Source organism: Acinonyx jubatus, chromosome C1 (genome assembly GCF_027475565.1).
Source record: "Acinonyx jubatus isolate Ajub_Pintada_27869175 chromosome C1, VMU_Ajub_asm_v1.0, whole genome shotgun sequence".
Classification (NCBI taxonomy): domain Eukaryota; kingdom Metazoa; phylum Chordata; class Mammalia; order Carnivora; family Felidae; genus Acinonyx; species Acinonyx jubatus.
The window spans coordinates 91,734,458-91,752,309 of NC_069381.1; the positions used below are offsets into that span (position 1 = coordinate 91,734,458).

At 42.9% G+C, this 17,852-nt stretch overlaps 1 protein-coding gene across 2 annotated transcripts in view; it reads right to left on the reverse strand.

Annotated features, from left to right (window-relative positions):
* The window catches only part of SORT1 (sortilin 1), a 67,133-nt gene that overhangs the window by 16,156 nt on the left and 33,125 nt on the right, over window positions 1–17,852 (reverse strand). Inside the window, exons 4-11 of one of the 2 annotated variants that reach the window (XM_027058415.2) lie at window positions 17,713–17,815; window positions 17,016–17,180; window positions 13,261–13,334; window positions 9,158–9,207; window positions 8,152–8,279; window positions 4,886–5,030; window positions 3,749–3,904; window positions 1,994–2,100 (exon numbers count right to left, since the gene is read on the reverse strand). In XM_027058415.2, the coding sequence (XP_026914216.1) occupies window positions 1,994–2,100; window positions 3,749–3,904; window positions 4,886–5,030; window positions 8,152–8,279; window positions 9,158–9,207; window positions 13,261–13,334; window positions 17,016–17,180; window positions 17,713–17,815 (928 nt within the window). Of the gene's footprint in view, window positions 1–1,993; window positions 2,101–3,748; window positions 3,905–4,885; window positions 5,031–8,151; window positions 8,283–9,157; window positions 9,208–13,260; window positions 13,335–17,015; window positions 17,181–17,712; window positions 17,816–17,852 lie in introns of both variants that reach the window. The other variant, XM_027058414.2, reaches the window with a different exon arrangement.

Below are 17,852 nucleotides of genomic sequence, written 5' to 3' on the forward strand. Positions count from 1 at the left end.
AATAATTAGTGATGTCAAGCATCTTTTCATGTGAGTTTTTGGCCATGTATATATATATATATATATTTTAAGCTTGTTTATTCTGAGAGAGAGTGAGTGAGCACGGGAAGAGCAAAGAGAGAAGGAGAGAGAGAGAATCCCAAGCAGACTCCTTACTGTCAACATATGAGATCATGCGGGGCTCGAACTCATGAACCGTGAGATCATGACCTGAGCTGAAATCAAGTCAGACACCTAACTGACTGAGACACCCAGGCGCCCCTTGTATATTTCCTATACAGAAATGTCTACTCAAGTCCTTTAACCATTTTTAATTTGGGTATTTGTTTTTTCTGTTGTTGAGTTATGGTCTCAGTGGGATATTCTTGATTCCAAAATAGATTAGTATATCTAGGAGCAAATTATGCAATTATTTTCTCATGTGTAATGCTTAGTTTATTTTATTCCTGCATTACACCGAAGCCTCTGATCAATATTTAAAGCGTGAATAAAAAACATGAAAATAAAAATAAAGCATGATTCCACACAAATAAACTTGATGAACACCTGACATACTTCAGATACTGTACAAGATGTGGTGCTGATTCAAAGTAAGACCCAGTCCTGTCTTTAAGATTTCTGAGAAACCAGTTGAGTTATAAAGCACAATGAAAGTTAATGTTTTAAAAGAGGTCTGTGTTGGATAAAATGTTCATTTTATGTCATATATTTTACTGCACTAAAAAGGGGTTCACACAAACTACGGACGACATGAAGAGGCAGGATTAATTCTAGGTGAAGATGGGCCCTCAGGATGATCAGGATTTCCGCTGCTTCTAATGGCTCAGGACTGGGAGAGTCAGGCATAAATTTCCCAAGAGTCACGTGGGCAGCACCACAGAGGCAGGAGCGCATGTAGGGGGTTCAGGGGGCAGCAGAGGGCTACAAGGAACATGCCAGTGATCAGATGGACAATGACAATGAAAAGGCAGAAGAGAGCCTGACAGGGGAGGAGAGGACCTTCACTCACCAGGTCAGAGGCACAGACTTTATTCACAGGCAAAGGGGAACCCTGAAACGTACTGAGGAGGGAAAGGCATGGAGTGTGAGAGTGGCCAGGCAAGTAAAGAGGCCACTGCACTGCCCAAGGCTCAAGGTGAAGAGGGCAGGCACAGGGCAAGGCCACGGTAGAGGGATGGAAAAAAAGGGGAAAGGAGAAAGGGCAATGGGTGGTACAGGTACACTATCTTACACGGTCTGAGGCTCTTAAAAGGAAACAAAAAGTCCCGCCTACAACAGCAGAGTGGATATCGGCCACAGGTATTCTGAGAAGAGCTCGGGAACCACCAACACTGTCATTCTTTGAGGAAAACTCCCAGGGTTCCCCGAAGCTCTTCTCAAACTCTGTCACATCCAGACACAAGGCTTGTTTCTCTTTTCTTTTTTTCTTGTCTGTCCAGACCCATCACTCCTGGAACCTGGGATCTCCTGGAGCAATGCCTTTGTATCTCTATTCTTGGCCTCTCCTCAGAGGGGCCAGTTCTGGCATTCATGGGCCCTACCGTGTCACCATCCACACCCTCTGGCTGTGTGGAGCCCAGGCAGAGGGGAAGAGAAGGCCAAGTTCTCTTCTGTTTGTTTCTGGCCAGCACGGCTTTGCACTGCTCATGAATGGCTGGTCCCCGGCGTCACGTAGAATTCCTTAAGTCTCATAGTTGCCATGCTGACTCTTAACTGATCACCAGCCCATCCTCTGTTCTGTTTTCATTCAGTGGTTTAGTAAAACACAAAATTTTAGCCTTTAGTTTTGTTTTTCTTTAAAAGACAAATAGTCCATAGTATTTTGGCTTTTCCTTTTCCTACATTCTACATTACTTTCATTACTCTGATTTCCAAACTTTCCACCTGTAGCAGCTGTGGTCACTAATCAAGTACAAAACTTCATTATTCAAAGGCCTGAAACCGATCAGAGCAGGACACAATGGCTGCACAGGACACGTGGAGTAAGACACACCTCATTCTTGTTTTTGGCTGTAGCATCACATTCACTGTTTTCAGGCTTCCTCAGGTGCTTCCACCTTCCTCCTTGGTCAAAAGTGATCATAGTCTGGATGGAGTTATCTGAATGGGAAAAGAACAGTCTTAAGTCTGATAGACCGGAAGTACCTTATTAAATTCAGTTTACCATGGCATCTCTCGCTCCTGGGGCTACATAATGCCATTAGAACTCTAGAGTCCTACAAGCTTGTAACATCCAACAAAACAGCTCAGTGTTGGTGAGTAACTGAGCAGCACTCTATGCTATTTGAAGAAGGCTTCCCACCGGAATAGGACTCAGCTGATTTCAGAAATCATCTAAACTGATACTCTTGAAAAAATATCTTTTTTCTCCTTACCAACACAAACAGGTTAATGTCCATTCTCCTTCCTTGCTTGCTTGCCTTCAAGGTAAAATCTACAATGGGAAGGCATCCCAATCTTTACTCGGATAAGGCCAGGATACCAGGCTTGTTATAGGGACTCTCAAGATTTGAATGTATGTGCCTAAGTCTGGCTCAATAATTCCTAATTTTCATCTTTCCACTACCCCATACCCGATCTCTCCTATACCTTTTCTTTTTTTTCTACATGCTCTTCCCTGTTCTCTATTCTTAATGACATAAACTATTGCAAGTTTAAATTCAGAGACAATATGCTTTGAGTTTCCCAAGGAAAATCAAACAAGAAAGCAAATGAAGGACAATGCATTTAGTCAATGAATATTTATTGCATGCCTACTATGTGAAAACTGTTGTGAGCCTTCGGGACTATCTCAGTGAACAAAACAGAAATAAAACTTGGTGAATGTACATTCTAGCAGGGTCAGACAAACTCCAGACACTGTAAACAGGTAAATTATATAGTATGTTGGAAAATAAGTGCCATGGAAAATCCTGCCCTGCTAAAGAGGGGCTGAGTGTGTGTGTGTGACTAGGGGAGGGCAGACAAGCTCCCAGTGGGACAGTCATGGCAGGCTCTATGGCTCTATTCAGAAAGCAACATATGAGCACAGATTGGGAGGAGGATGGTGTCAGCCTTGCAGATATCTGGGGAAACAGAGAACAGTCCCTGAAAATCTCTAAACCATGCGTGTGTGTGCCTGGTGTGTTTAACGACTGGCAGAGGGCTGCAGTGACCAGAATGCAGTGGGTGGAGGGGAGAGGGGTGGGAGGAAACGGGTCAGTACTGCTTAAGACCTTGCCGACCACTGCAAGATCTTTACCAATACAAACAACCTCTCACCTCCCACCAAAAAAAATAAATACATCTATAAACAAAACCTTAAGAGTCTTTGTACTTTAGAGTGACGTGTTTATTTGTATAACTGGGCCTTAGCAAAGGTGAGCTCTGCAGAACCTCGGAGCAGAACACCAGAGGAACGCTGGCCGGCTACAGCTGTGCCTTCTACAAGGAGAAAAGCAGGAAGTGGTTCAAACTCAGGCTCATTCCTCTAGGCCTAAACCTCCCAATATAGAAAACTCATTGCTTTCATTTATTTAAAACTTCCTCTACACAACATAGAACCCAAAAAATCTTTCTTTCTATCTGCTGCTGCTTTGCTCTTTTTAGTTCTATTTACCATAACTGATGTAAAATGAAGAGCCAGTATTGACATGGATAGGCTTGCCGGCTAGGCAAGCAACAGTACTGGGGGGACAGGACCACCATTGTTTCTGAAAGTCTCGACTCCCAACACTTTCAGCTGAAGGACAGCTGTGCCCAGACTTACCTTCTGAGAGCACACTTGTTATGTAGACCCCGCGGAGGGAGGTCACATTGGTAAAGTCCGTCTCGCCACCTGTGGTGGTGTAGAGATGTCGGTCCAAGGACTTGGAATAGACAATGCCTCGATCATCTGAGGTAAAGATTGTGCCAAATCCGGTATCTGAAATAGGCAAACAAACAAAAACAGTAAGTCTTGTGGGGAGGGAACAGAGAGAAAAACAACAGTCCAACCATACACATGACTAAATGGCTGACTGACTGTATACATTAGCCAACTGTTCCTCTTCATGATGTAGGCAGAGACCTGAGCATTAATCATGGTTTGATACTCATGATTTTCATGTCCACCTTTAATTCTACTACCCAGCTTGGTACCTGGAGTCTGGTAGATACTGTTTGTTGAATGAATTAACCAGATGCCACAGAAAAGCCCTTCCCAGATATATTCTGGTGGCAGAGGCAATACACTTAGATTTATATCATACATACCTCTAAATCTTTATATTCTAAACCAATGCTTCTTGAACTATCTGTGGTGAAGGATCAATTTTTTTTTTAAGTTTTATTTATTTAAGTAATCTCCACACCCAACATGGGGCTCGAACTCACAACCCCGAGGTCAAGAGTTGCATACTCCTCTGAGCCAGCCAGGCGCCCTGGTGAAGGATCAATTTTTAAATTTCTATTATGGCACAAACCGATCCTTTGTAAAGTATAATAAAAATTAATCCTAAGAAGAGTGAAATACAAAATCTAATCCTCAATGTTTTAATGATTAGATTCAACAGATGTAAAATTACTTTGTCAAATGGTAAGAGGAGTTTCTCAATGTTTGCTATTGCTTTAGTGCTTACTTGGCAACAAAGAGCTTGCAAACCGTATAGCACCAGTCCTCCGAACATTCTTTGAGCAGCACTGCTCTAGAATACTTGGACATACACATAAACCACATTCTAGAGCCAAAAGAAGGGGCCTTCTTAACAGAGACTACACAGTATCTCTAAGAAAGAGTATTCAGTAGGACACTAATAAAAACCTAGGGGTAAGACGAAATGTCAACACGTAAGAAGGAAGCTCAAAATAGAACTTGAAGTTTAAATCTCTATGCGTTCAAGGGTGGGCCACTAAAAAAAGCTCTTACCTCCAGGTTCATCTACATGCATGAACACCATGTCATCATTAGCTGCTAGAATAGAATAGAACTGTTCCTGCCCCACAGAAGGTAGCTGGGCCATGCTCCACGTGTCCCCTTGATCTGTTGATACATGAATCCTTCTCGTTGTATCCTGGAACAAATGCCAATATTTAACTTTTCAATTTTCCACCAAGATGCCATGTGCAGGGACATGAATAGGAACATTATTATTCATAATTGTAAGTCTCACTCTCCATTTCCTCACTGGGTACAATCGTTATAAATGACACGTCCTAGTACCAATTACCAAAACAATTTCTTAAATTTTTTTTTGTTTATTTATTTTTGAGAGAGAGAGAGCATGAGCAGGGAAGGGTCAGAGAGAGAGGGAGACACAGAATCCAAAGCAGGCTCCAGGCTCCGAGCTGTCAGCACAGAGCCCGATGTGGGGCCCAAACCCACAAGTCGCAAGATCATAACCTGAGCCAAAGTTGGACACCCAACCAACTGAGCCAGCCAGGTGCCCCACCAAAACAATTTCTAACCCCTAGCAAAGTTCCAGGCAATGGAACAATCCATTCTATTGTAAACAAGGCTATCTTGGCTTCCTCTTTGGCTTCTTCATTCTGGTATGGCCCTGTATGATGTAATTCTCCCAACCTCTGACATTCCCATTTTCTTCAACAGAGCTAAGGGTATGATGGGGTCGTCTTTAGTTTGGCTTTACAGCCATTCGCTATGCTTGCTCAGATAATTCTTAAAATGATGATTACTGTACCAAAGTTAGGTCCCTCTGAGACAGTCCTAGCATAACCCAAAGAATGAGACAATTAAGAGTCTAGAAAATGGAGACGAAACTCATGCTTGGGAGATCACAGGGAAGTCAAGATGTGACACATCTCCTCTTTAAGGAAGTCTCTCTAAACAGCCATAGTGAAGGGAACATGCACAGGCTAGGAAGAGGCCAAGGAGAGGCAGAAATTAATATAGGGGAGCTGATCAGGGAGTATTTATCTGTTGAAAGGAGTCTGTTAGGTAGGCAATTAACACCTCCTTTCAGATAAATAGCTTAAAATAGCTACTAGACATAGTTAGCCAGGGCACAGGAATAGTCCCAGGGCTTCCTTATGTTAAATACTCTTTAAAATTTAGTGACAAGTACATTTAACCTATCTCTAACTTATACCTAGATGTTTACTTTCGGTCTTACTCATTGTTACAGGTAGAAACTAGAATTAAAAAGCACACACTAGACAGTAGCAGTACAGAGGAGGAGGCTAACTCTGGAAGCAGTCAGTCTGATTTCCACCAGGGTTCTATCTCTGGGTGACCCTAAGCAAGTTACTCAATTTCCTCAAATACAAATTGAGGTGAGAGGCCAGCTCCTAGGGCTGCTGGGAAGATGATCACAAAACTGCTTGAGACAGTTATGTATAGTTACTGTGTCCACTTCCCCGTCTCCACTCCCCCTTTCTCTGAACCCGCTGTAATCAGCCCGTTAACCCCGGTGCTCTGATGAAAACACGCTTGTCCAGGTCACTGACAACTTCCACTTTGCCAACTCCAGTAGACAATTCTCAGGACTCATCTAATTACGTATTTTAGTTGAGTTTCACACAGCAGATCACTCCTCCTGCTTGAAACACTTTCTCCCCTTGGCTTTCGTGGAATCCTTGCCCTACTCCCCGCCTCCCTGGTCCTTCCTTCTCAGTCTTCTTTGCTGGATTTTCATCTCTTTCCAACCTTTCAGCATTACTAGGGTGCTCTGGCCCATGCTCAGGCCTCCAGAAGATAACATCTAGTCACATAGCTTTATATACCATATAATTTGGAGAGATTCATATACCCGAATGCTTACTCAACATTTCCACTTAGATATCTAACAGGCATCTAATACCCAAAACTGAATTCTTGATTTCCCTCCCACAAACTTGGTTCTCTTGTGGTCTCTGCCATCTCAGTAAATGGTACCACCATTCACCCAGTTGCTCAGGCTAAAGACTAAAGTTATCCTGGGTTCCTCTCATTCCCTCACAATCCACATCTAATCCATCAGCAAATCCTACTGGCAACACATTAACAATATATCCACACTCTTACCACTTCTTCTCTCATCCATGTTAATAGCCTGGTCCAACCTACCATCTTCTCTCACTGCTGTCATGGCCTCCCAGCTTCTCTTGGTTCTTCCATTCCTGCCCCTTGTCAGGCTGTTGGTTCCTGCACCTACCTATTCTGTGAAAAGAGCAGCCAACTTACACCATTCCCTTGTTAACAACCCTTCAGAGCTCTCCAACACATGAAGAATAAAAGCCATGCTCTTGGGGTGCCCGGGTGGCTCAGTTGGCTAAGCATCCGACTTTGGCTCAGATCATTATATCACGGTTCAGTTTGTGAGTTCAAGTCCTGCATCAGGCTTCTGCTGTCAGCTTGGAGCCTGCTTTGGATCCTCTGTCCCTCTTTCTCTGCCCCGCTCTGACTCACTCTCTCAAAAATAAACAAATTAAAAGAAAAAAAAAAAAGCCAAGCTCTTGTGACCTATAAAGGCCACTGGCTCCCCCTCTTTGGTCCACCTTTCCCTGTGCTCCAGCCATGCTGCCCTTCTCACTGTTCTTCAGTATTTCCAGCATGTTCCAATCCTAGGGTCTTTGTGCTTACTGTTTCTTCAGCCTAAATGTACACAGAGCTAAGTTCTCACTTCAGTCAGGTCTCAGACAGCCCATCCAAACCACCCTATCTAAAATAGCACTGCTCCAGTTCCTAATGCATTCTATTTCCTTACTCAGCTATAGATTTCTTCATAGTTTTAATTGTTAACTGATATTATAATATCGTATTTATTAGTTTAGTGTCGATCCAATTCCCTACTTGAAAATAAGCTCTCAGAGCAGGACATTTATCTGTGTTGTTCACTGCTATATTCCTGGGACCTAGAATAGCACCTAGAATATAGGTGGTACTCAATTAATGTCACTATTTCATTACTGGATAATGAGCAAATGGGACTGCTTTTTTCAGATGCCCATGTCTGAGTAGAGTCCAAACACTGGGGCCATGCATCCCAGAACAGGTACCACAGGTCATGTGGTGACAACAGGCTGAGCTACAGAGTAGCCCTGAAGAATCAGTCAACTTCTAGGAAGACTCCCTCCAAATCTTAGTGAACGTTGCAAAAAAGGCAAGAAACTCTGTCAGTCCTAGCAGTAAAAGGGACTCGTTTGAGACATATTTACAGAATATTAGAAATCGCCAAAAAAAAGGGCAATACCCACCTTATCAGCCATCACAGAGGCAAAAAGGAAACGTCCCCCAAGACCAAAGGAATAGATTTTCACACCGATGGTTTTGAAGCTCTTCCCCAAGTCTGAAGTTCTCCATAATTCCAGTGCCCCAAGGTCAGCTTCTTAAACAAGACAAAATATTAATAAAAATTGCACATACTGGTGAGCCCCTAGTTCAAAACAACTGTTTTAGAATGTTCTTAATTTTATAGCTAACGGATTTTTAATCTTATGCATGTTAATCAAGTAGCAATATGAAATAACACAGCATTAGGCATAGGAAATTAACATGGGGTTTTATTTTTATACAGGTGAGGTTTTGCACTGGATAGAAAGATAAAGCTTACTTAATTAAAATACAGTGTTATATGTGTCACAGCCACAGAATCCTGTTTTGCTTTCTTCATGCTTGGAAACAATCTTATTTTATTTTAAGTAGTCTTGAGTTTCTGGTTTTCTTGCTGATCATCTAACACCCCTACTGGAATTCAAGCCCCACGAGAGCAGGCCTTGGGTGTCTTGCTCTCTCCATCCTTAGAACGGTGATTGGCACACTACTGCAGGTGCTCACATGTGAATGAATGGATAAATGGAATGGATTTGTTGAATGAATAAATGAAGGATTGTTTTCTGCTTTGAAATGGTGCCATGGACTGGACAGCTAACAACTTCCACCAACACAAACACAACCTCCATGCTCTTTTGCAGAAATCACTATCCACTTCAACTTGTTACTGTTTGTAGTCTAATATTTACTTTATGTATAAGCGTTACTAAAATTAAGTATACTGCTTCTGTGTGTGGCTTGCATTTTTATTTGATCTAGGCTCAGTGCTTTTAAAATTTGAATCTGGTTGTAATTTCAAAATTTTAAAAATCATTGCCAGTTATCTTTAGCTATTAAAATAAGGACAATGGAAGGATCTTTGATGTTTCTACTTCTTACAACCATGAGTGGACAACAGGACACTCTTATTTGGGACTAAAATATACTTACTGCAAGAGCCGTTTGCATAGGTGGTAAAGAAGATGGTGTTTTCTGACCCCCTACAAAGAGGCAAAGACAGAAAAGACACAGTTCAAGACTGCTGTCAACTGCAGTCACGAGCTCCAGGCAAGTCTACTAATGACACACTGCATCCGCAGGCGCCAGCTGAGACAGCTTTTGGGGATGCTGCATGCCAGACTCTCGCAGCCTCGCTGGTCAAGGTTCCCCCCAGCCCGGCCCCAGGATTTTCCCCAGTCCACTACTTCTTCACGTGGACTCTTTCAGCGGATCAGACTGGCCTACTTACTCTGTCCAAATCTGCCTCTTGCGTTTGCTGTTCCTGTTTCTGGCTTAAAATGCTTTTCTCTCTCATGTAACCAAATCTTACCCTCACAATCTTTAGGCTCCAGCTTCAAATTTAGCTCTTCTCTCTTTTTTTTTTATTAAAATTTTTTTTCTTAATGTTTATTTACTTTTGAGAGAGAGAGAAAGAGCATGAGCAGGGGAGGGGCAGAGAGAGAGAGAAGGGGACAGAGGATCAAAGCAGGCCCCACGCAGACAGCAGAGAGCCTGATGCGGGCCAAACCCATGACCCACAACTCATAACTGTGAGATAATGACCTGAGCCAAAACCAAGAGTCAGATGCCCAAATGACTGAGGCACACACGCGCCCCCAAATCTAGCTCTTCTATGAAATTTTTCCTGGCATTCCAACTGGAAAGCTTCTTTGCTGCAAAATTCTGCAGCAGTGATTCTCAACTGGGGGCAATTTTGCTCCCCCGGGTCATTTCCAGTGGTCACAACTGGGGGATGGGCAGTTGTTGCCAGTATCTAGTGGGCAGAGGCCAGAGATGCTGCTAAACACCCTGCGATGCAGAGGCCAGCTCCCCCACAGCAAAGAACTGTCTGGTTCCAAACGCCGTTAGCACCAAAGTTGAGAAACCTCGTTTCAGGGCACTGTGCTACTCTGTGCCAACCACTGGGCATTCCTTTGTCTCCTATTTAATTATCTTAATCCACCAGTTTATGTCTTCTCTCTCCTATTACATTATCGCATTCTTAGGACAGGTGTGAAGTTCTGTGCTCTGTTGTTTCCCCTCAGAACCAAGTTCCATGCTTTGCATGCGCTAAGTAACTTAGTTCTTTCATCTCAAATAGACAGCAAGGTCAGAGGTTGAATTATTTAAATTCGAACTTGGAAAGGGAATTTTCAGGAAAGTTGATTCAGACCCTGATGGTACTTCTAGATCAGCACCAGCGGAAGGTGTCAATTCAGACCCTGAAGGTACTTATCAACCAGCACCAGCAGAAGGTGCTGGGTCTGAGCACGTTCCTTTGGCACTGCAGGCTATCAATTCCTAGAAATCAAACATCTAAAAGGTGAGGTAACAGTGGCCAGCAGACCAGTTATCCTATATTTAGACACTAATCAGAAAAACGAGTTACAAAAATAAAAAATATTATACAGAATACAAAATACCTTTCAAAAATAAATTTTTACCTTTAAAAAAGTTTTAAGTAATCTCTCCACCCCATGTGGGGCTCAAACCCATAACATGGAGATCAAGAGTCACATGCTGGACCAATAGAGCCAGCCAGGCACCCCTTAACTTTCACTTTTAAAGATGAGTTTTCTGTTTGTTTCTTTGAACTCTGGAGGTATAACTGACAACACTTAAAGTGCACACTGTGGTGATTTGATATACATATGTAAAGGTGAGTTTATGGTTTCTTTTTTTTTTTAATGCTTTTTTCTTTTGAGAGGGAGAGAGGGAGGGAGGCAGGAGGGAGAGCAAGAGAGCGAGAGAGAGCAAGAGAGAGAGAGAGAGAGAGAGAGAATCCCAAGCAGGCTCCACGCTCAGCCTGGAGGCCAATGTGGGAGCTGGAGTGTGAGATCATGACCTGAGCCTCAATCAGTAGTTGGATGCTCAACTGACTGAGCCACCTTGGAGCTCCCATAAAAGTGAGTGTTAATGACCAAAATTACTAGAGTCTTACTATAGTAACACCCTATGTACTTTAGGTCCATCAAGAGTGAAGCAATCTGTTAACTTAGTTACTTTAAAAGTTACTTCCTTCCAGGGGTACCTGGGTGGCTCAGTCGGTTGAGGTGACTCAGCAGAGAGCCTGCTTGGGGTTTTCTCTCTCTCCCTCTGTCTCTGCCCCTCCCCTACTCACTCTGTCTCTCTCAAAATAAATAAACTTTAATAAATAAATAAATAAATAAATAAATAGATAGATAGATAGATAGATAAAAGTTAGTTCTTTCATGATAAGACCACATAAGGCACAAACACAGTTCACTGAAACACACACAGTGAATGGGGTGCCCGGGGGGCTCTGTCAGTTCAGCGTCTATTGATTTCTGTTCGGGTCATAATCTCACAGTTCGTGAGATCGAGCCTTGCATTGGGCTTTGTGCTGACAGTGTATAGAGCTGGCTTGGGATTCTCTCTCTCCCTCACCTGCACACGCGTGTTCTCTCTCAAAAATAAATGAATAAATATTAAAAAAAAAAATAGAACAAATGTAGATGTGGCATGTGTCCCTTGGTGGTGCTGTAAAAACCTCATGTAACCAGTGTTTCCTGGGAAAAGGCCATTTTATTCAAGCGATATTTTTTAATACTTTAATTTCAGTAGATATATTTAGCAATGTCTCTATTACGCATTTCCCTGACTCCCTAAGTCGAGGACATTAAATATGAAAGTCTTCCTTGGACTATGGGTCATCTTCACGAACATCAACCGCAGGAAACTGTAACACAGTGTTCCCATTAGAAGTCACTGAGGTACGTGTGCTCTCTTGATCTGGCACCAAATAATCACATCCTGTTACAGCTTCTGTTTCTCTTGCTTTTACAGTCCCCCCACCTCCATGCAGCTCTTAGGCAGGGGATACTCAGGCTGGGTGTGCTTGCTCTTGGTATTCACACACCCCACCTCTGGCACCAATCTGCTATCCACAGGGAAGCTACATTAACAAGTTTGTTGAAATTAGTCAAAGAGAAGGAAGAAAGAGGTTCTAAACAGGGGAGTGAGCCTAATCAGAATTTGGGAGGTATGAAGGTTTTTAACACAATTCTTGCTCAACAATCTCCCAAACTCCCCCAGTAAATCTCCTTTCACAAAAGCCAGAGGTTAAGCCGCTGACTAGCCAGTTAGGACAAAGGTGATCTGCTCCTGAGTAAGAACTCCTCCACTGCATCATCTGGCTTTTTTTTTTTTTTTTTTTTTTGTTAATGTTTGTTTATTTGGGAGGGAGAGAGACAGAATGCAAGCAGGGGAGGGGCAGAGAGAGAGGGAGGGAGACACATAATCCGAAGCAGCTCCAGGCTCTGAGCTGTCAGCACAGAGATCATGACCTGAGCAGAAGTCAGATGCTTAAGCAACTGAGCCACCCAGGCACTTTTTTTTTTTTTTTGAGAGAGAGAGAGAGAGAATGAATGAATATGAGTGGGGGAGGGGCAAAGAGAGAGAGGGACAGAGAATCTGAAGCTGGCTCTTGTGTGCCGGCAGCAGTGAGCCCGATACAGGGCTTGAACTCATGTCAGATGCTCAGCTGAGCCACCCAGGGGCTCCTCCTCCACTGCATCATCTTAAGCAGGCACTGGGTGGGGGTGGGGGCCCAGCAAGAGAAGTGAAGGATTTCTGGTGCACGGACAGTGTGACTCTGATGGCCTGGAAGCTCTCTGGGCTTTCTTCCTGAGTCCGTGCTACATTCCACACGACTGAAATGGAGCTCTACATGAGGGAATATAAATCTGGGCACAGGGAAGTACGTGAGTCCTCAACTCAAAGCTGTATTTTATACTTTCCAACTGATGTCACCATTAATGGAGACTAAACCTTTGCAGGCAGCAGCAACTCAGTCACGTGCCTTGTTTTACACTTTATATTCTAACGTTTAGTGAGACTAAGTATTCTTCCCCAGCAGAATTAGAAGCTCCTCCAGGTCAAGATCTGGGTCATACCCCTTCTCTTGTATCCCTTAGGGCACCCTGAAGAGTACTTGGCACATGGTAAGTGCTCAATATTTACTCATGTGACTTTTGGCAGCCCTGTCAGGAAAGGTTTAGGGCTCTGCACAGATGGAGTCTTCTGTTACTCACCATTTGGCCAAACACACTGCTTTGTGGATTTCTTCCCATTTTCCCCCAAAATCCTTGGACACCCACAGGCCATTCTGAAAGATTATAAATGACTTATCAGAATTCCAGCTTTGTCTTGTGCAGCTGCTTCTATGACCCTCAATAATTCATATGCAATCATTCAGGACAGTAAAAACACACACTGAAGCTCCATCCATAAGCTGTCTGCGCTATACACATGGTTTATGGCGGCCGTGTCAGGGTTTGGGAAGTTCAGAATGACAAGTTCTCGTGGAGTGCCCAGTACATGCCAGGCACTGTACCAGATGTGCACAGGAGACACAAAGACAAATAAGATACGCTCCCTGCTCTCAAGGAGTTCACAGTTTAACAAGGGGTGCAGATATGAAGTTTGACACAACGTGCGGGCGCAGATACGAAGTTTGATACAATGTGGTAAGTCACAGAAACACGGTCTCTGGGGTGAGAGTAGGGAGGGGAGGGGCAATGAATGAGAGATGGTTTGTGAAGACAGCTGAACTAATATTAAATAATGAACAGTGTAACCAAAAGAAGGAAAATGGGAAGATGGGATGTTATTGCACAAATACATCCCAGTACTAGTCAAGGCGAGTCAACATCGCAGGGTGGGCAGGGAGCTAAAAGCCTTCAGACACCGATGGAGCACAAATTCCAAGGTGAGGAAAGAAGGGACTAATGCTTGGAAGAAAGGTGTGGGTCAGCTCACAGAGGGCCCTCAGTTTTACTTTTTTAAAGGTGGAGTACTTGGATGGCAATCGGAAAGGGGTGGATTTCTGTTCAGAGGCAGGAAAAGTAATGAAAAAGTAGTGCCACATTAGCTCATGAAGAGTTACTGAGGCCCTACACCACAGCTACGAGGAATAGGCTCCAGAATCTAGAAACTAGATTCAGTAGAACTGGGTGATTTTTCCTGTAAGGCAGAGAGAGAGAGAGAGAGAGAGAGAGAGAGAGAGAGAGAGATCTTTAGCAGTATAGAGGGGCAGCAAGATAGGAATCTGAGCCTTGAGGAAGCCAGAAATATGGATTTGAGAGCCTTATACATTAATTACAGTGGCAGTTAAAATGGTCAGCGTGGAAGAGATTGCTCACAGTGAAATGAGCAGTAGGGACTCAAGGGTAGGTTGACAGGAGTTTACGAAAGAGACCAGGAAGGAATGGTTAGAAGGTAGGAAAGAACCAAAGGAATGAAGTCCTAAAAGCCAAGCCAACTGAGTTCCCAGAAGGCGAGACTGGCCAGTATTTTCAAATGTAGCAGAGACTTAGTAAGATTAAGATGGACAATGTCAGCTATATCGACAACACAAGCCTACTGGGCCCAGACCCAAAGGAGGCGGGACAGAGATGTCCTGGTGCAGCTGAGATTAAATGAGGATGGTCTGGGTGGAATTTACCCCCAGTGTTCTCCCACTCTCATCCACCATTCTTCCTTCTGTAACTTTTCCTCCTCTGGTAATGTTCACCTCCCAGCATTTCTAAGGTACCTAATTCTACTTAGAAATAGGTAAGGGTCTGATATCACCTGTTTTCACTTTAGTAGATATTGGTCCATCTTATCCACACTGATTATTTTTACTTCCTACTTATCCTTAACTGGAAGAAATTTGAGGTATAAAAGCAGACCGTGGCTACCTCTTCCTGAGGATAGCATGTTTCAATAATCTCAAGACACTTGGTAATGGTGATGAGGTGGTCAAAGCGGGGGTTGGTGATTCTGTCCATCCCTCTGGGGGTCTCTCTGCTCCCTTGAAGGGCCTATAGCTCAAGCTGCTGGAGGCCAACTTCCTGGAATTGTTGCATTAAGATCTGAAGCCTACCCAGCAGGGCAGTTTCCTTCCTCTGGCCTCCTTTGGCTAAACCTAACTTTGACCTTCCTTGAATCTTCCAGCCTTCCCCCTGCTCACCAAAGGCCCAGAACCCAGACTGCTCTTCCAGTGCCCTTCACCCTCCCTGTGCCAGCCCAGCTTGTCCACACTGATGGTCCAGTTTCTGTCCCAGAATAGTCACCACAGCAATGGCTCTCAAATTTTAGTGTGCAGGCTCAGCCGCGAAGGTTGTTAAAAATACTAGCCACCTCACAACCAAAAGTCACTGATGGACTCTATCTGGATTGGGGCCTAGGAACTGCATATTAAACCAGTCTCCCAGGGGTTTCTATCTGATGTTGCTGGACAGAAGAAATCAGAAATAAGATGAGAGAGAGCCATGTAAATGTAAAGTATAATTATGATTATCATAGTCTAGCAACTCAGACACTTTGGGCCCTAAAAATCCATGCTACAGAAGACTGGTCCTCTAGGAAAGGAAAAGTGACACATGTTCCCCAGGGATCTTTCAAAAGAGAGGTGGGAGGGCCAGGGAGGGACACAGGTTTCTGGGAACAGTAGAGGAATGTGCTAGGGGATGCAGAGATTTAAGACTCTGGATAGTTAATACATGAGTATCAAAGACAGAAATCAATATGCTTTATATACTGGGAACTAACAAAAAAAAATCATAAAAATGTGGTTTGGCCATAGCAAAGGAATAAGACCATCAGAAATTTGACAATTTATGCATGTCCCTTGCAGCATAAGAATGAATACATTAAACTGTTTTCTAGTTCGTTACTCTGATAGTACACATTTATTCACTTAAAAAAAACTGGAATGACAGCTAGATAGCATACTTATCTGGACTAGATAGCACATGAAAATCATGCCCTTTACCAAATAGGAAAGAGATGCAAAAAATACATAATTAATGTCTTAAGAAGTCACTAGAAAGCAGTCCAATATAAAGAGCATATCCTACCCTCTTGCACTGTTGGTGGGAATGCAAACTGGTGCAGCCACTCTGGAAAACAGTGTGGAGGTTCCTCAAAAAATTAAAAATAGACCTACCCTATGACCCAGCAGTAGCACTGCTAGGAATTTACCCAAGGGATACAGGGGTACTGATGCATAGGGGCACTTGTACCCCAATGTTTATACAGCACTCTCAACAATAGCCAAATTATGGAAAGAGCCTAAATGTCCATCAACTGATCAATGGATAAAGAAATTGTGGTTTATATACACAATGGAGTATTACGTGGCAATGAGGAAGAATGAAATATGGCCCTTTGTAGCAACGTGGATGGAACTGGAGAGTGTGATGCTAAGTGAAATAAGCCATACAGAGAAAGACAGATACCATATGGTTTCACTCTTATGTGGATCCTGAGAAACTTAACAGAAACCCATGGGGGAGGGGAAGGGGAAAACAAAACAAAACAAAAAAGAGGTTAGAGTGGGAGAGAGCCAAAGCATAAGAGACTCTTAAAAACTGAGAACAAACTGAGGGTTGATAGGGGGTGGGAGGGAGGGGACGGTAGGTGATGGGCATTGAAGAGGGCATCTTTTGGGATGAGCACTGGGTGTTGTATGGAAACCAATTTGACAATAAATTTCATATATTAAAAAAAACAACAAAAAACTGAGAACTGAGGGTTGATGGGGGGAGAAAGGGAGGGGAGGGTGGGTGATGAGTATTAAGGAGGGCACCTTTTGGGATAAGCACTGGGTGTTGTATGGAAACCAATTTGACAATAAATTTCATATATTGAGAAAAAGAAAAAAAAATTTCAAAAGGACATAATTGGAAAAAATAAAAATAAAAAAAAATAAAGAGCATATCCTAGAGCACCCTTTTAAAACAGTATATTTTGAGCCTATAAAAATGCAAAAAAGCAAGACAAGTTCCTCAATTATACTTACTTCAGTGCTGAGGGCTAACAGGTAATCAGAATTCTGAGGGCTATACATCATCTGAGTCAGAGGGTGAAAAGGGAGATTGGTCTGAACAAAGTTCTTTGCAAAATCTGATGATCGAAAGATTCTTCCTCCATGACTTCCTCCAGACACCTCTGCTGTTAAAATCACCTGATCAGGAAGAAAAAAGTTCAGATACAGAATATAATACTATGAAAGCACAGGAAGTTCTTACACCATTTCCACCAGGTGTTAAGAAAATTTTCAAAAGTAAGAAGAGTCATAAAAACAGTAGTATTAGTTTGTGCACTGCACTCCTCAACTATTAGTCTTGTAACAAATGTTACCCTACACTGAGCTAGCGTGTCACAACTATGAACGTAGCCTGCTCAGTTTGGGATTAGCTAGTTGCCCAAAGACTAAAATGTTGTCTCATGGATTATACATTGGGATGCCAACAACCACTACATAATTACAAAGAGTTTGGCTGGATCTTGGAATAGGGACCAAAAAAAAAAAAAAAAAAAAAATCCTGTGTGCGAATTCCGTTCTTTTATGAACAGCACTAAATTATGTTTAATTTTAAAAATACACTAACAGCAAACTAAATATACTGCTGTGTACAACCGGATCATTCCACGATTATCTGACAGCCTGCGTGTGGTACCAAGCACAACTTTGTATGTATCTGAATGAGTCTCACCTTTCCAGAATTCTCAGGACCAATAGCCATGCCAAACTCAGTCCGAATGAAGGTGTTATTGATGAGATTTGTAATATCCTTAAAGTTCTTTCCATAGTCCTCACTGAGAGGAAGAAAAACAAGACACATTTAGAATGCGA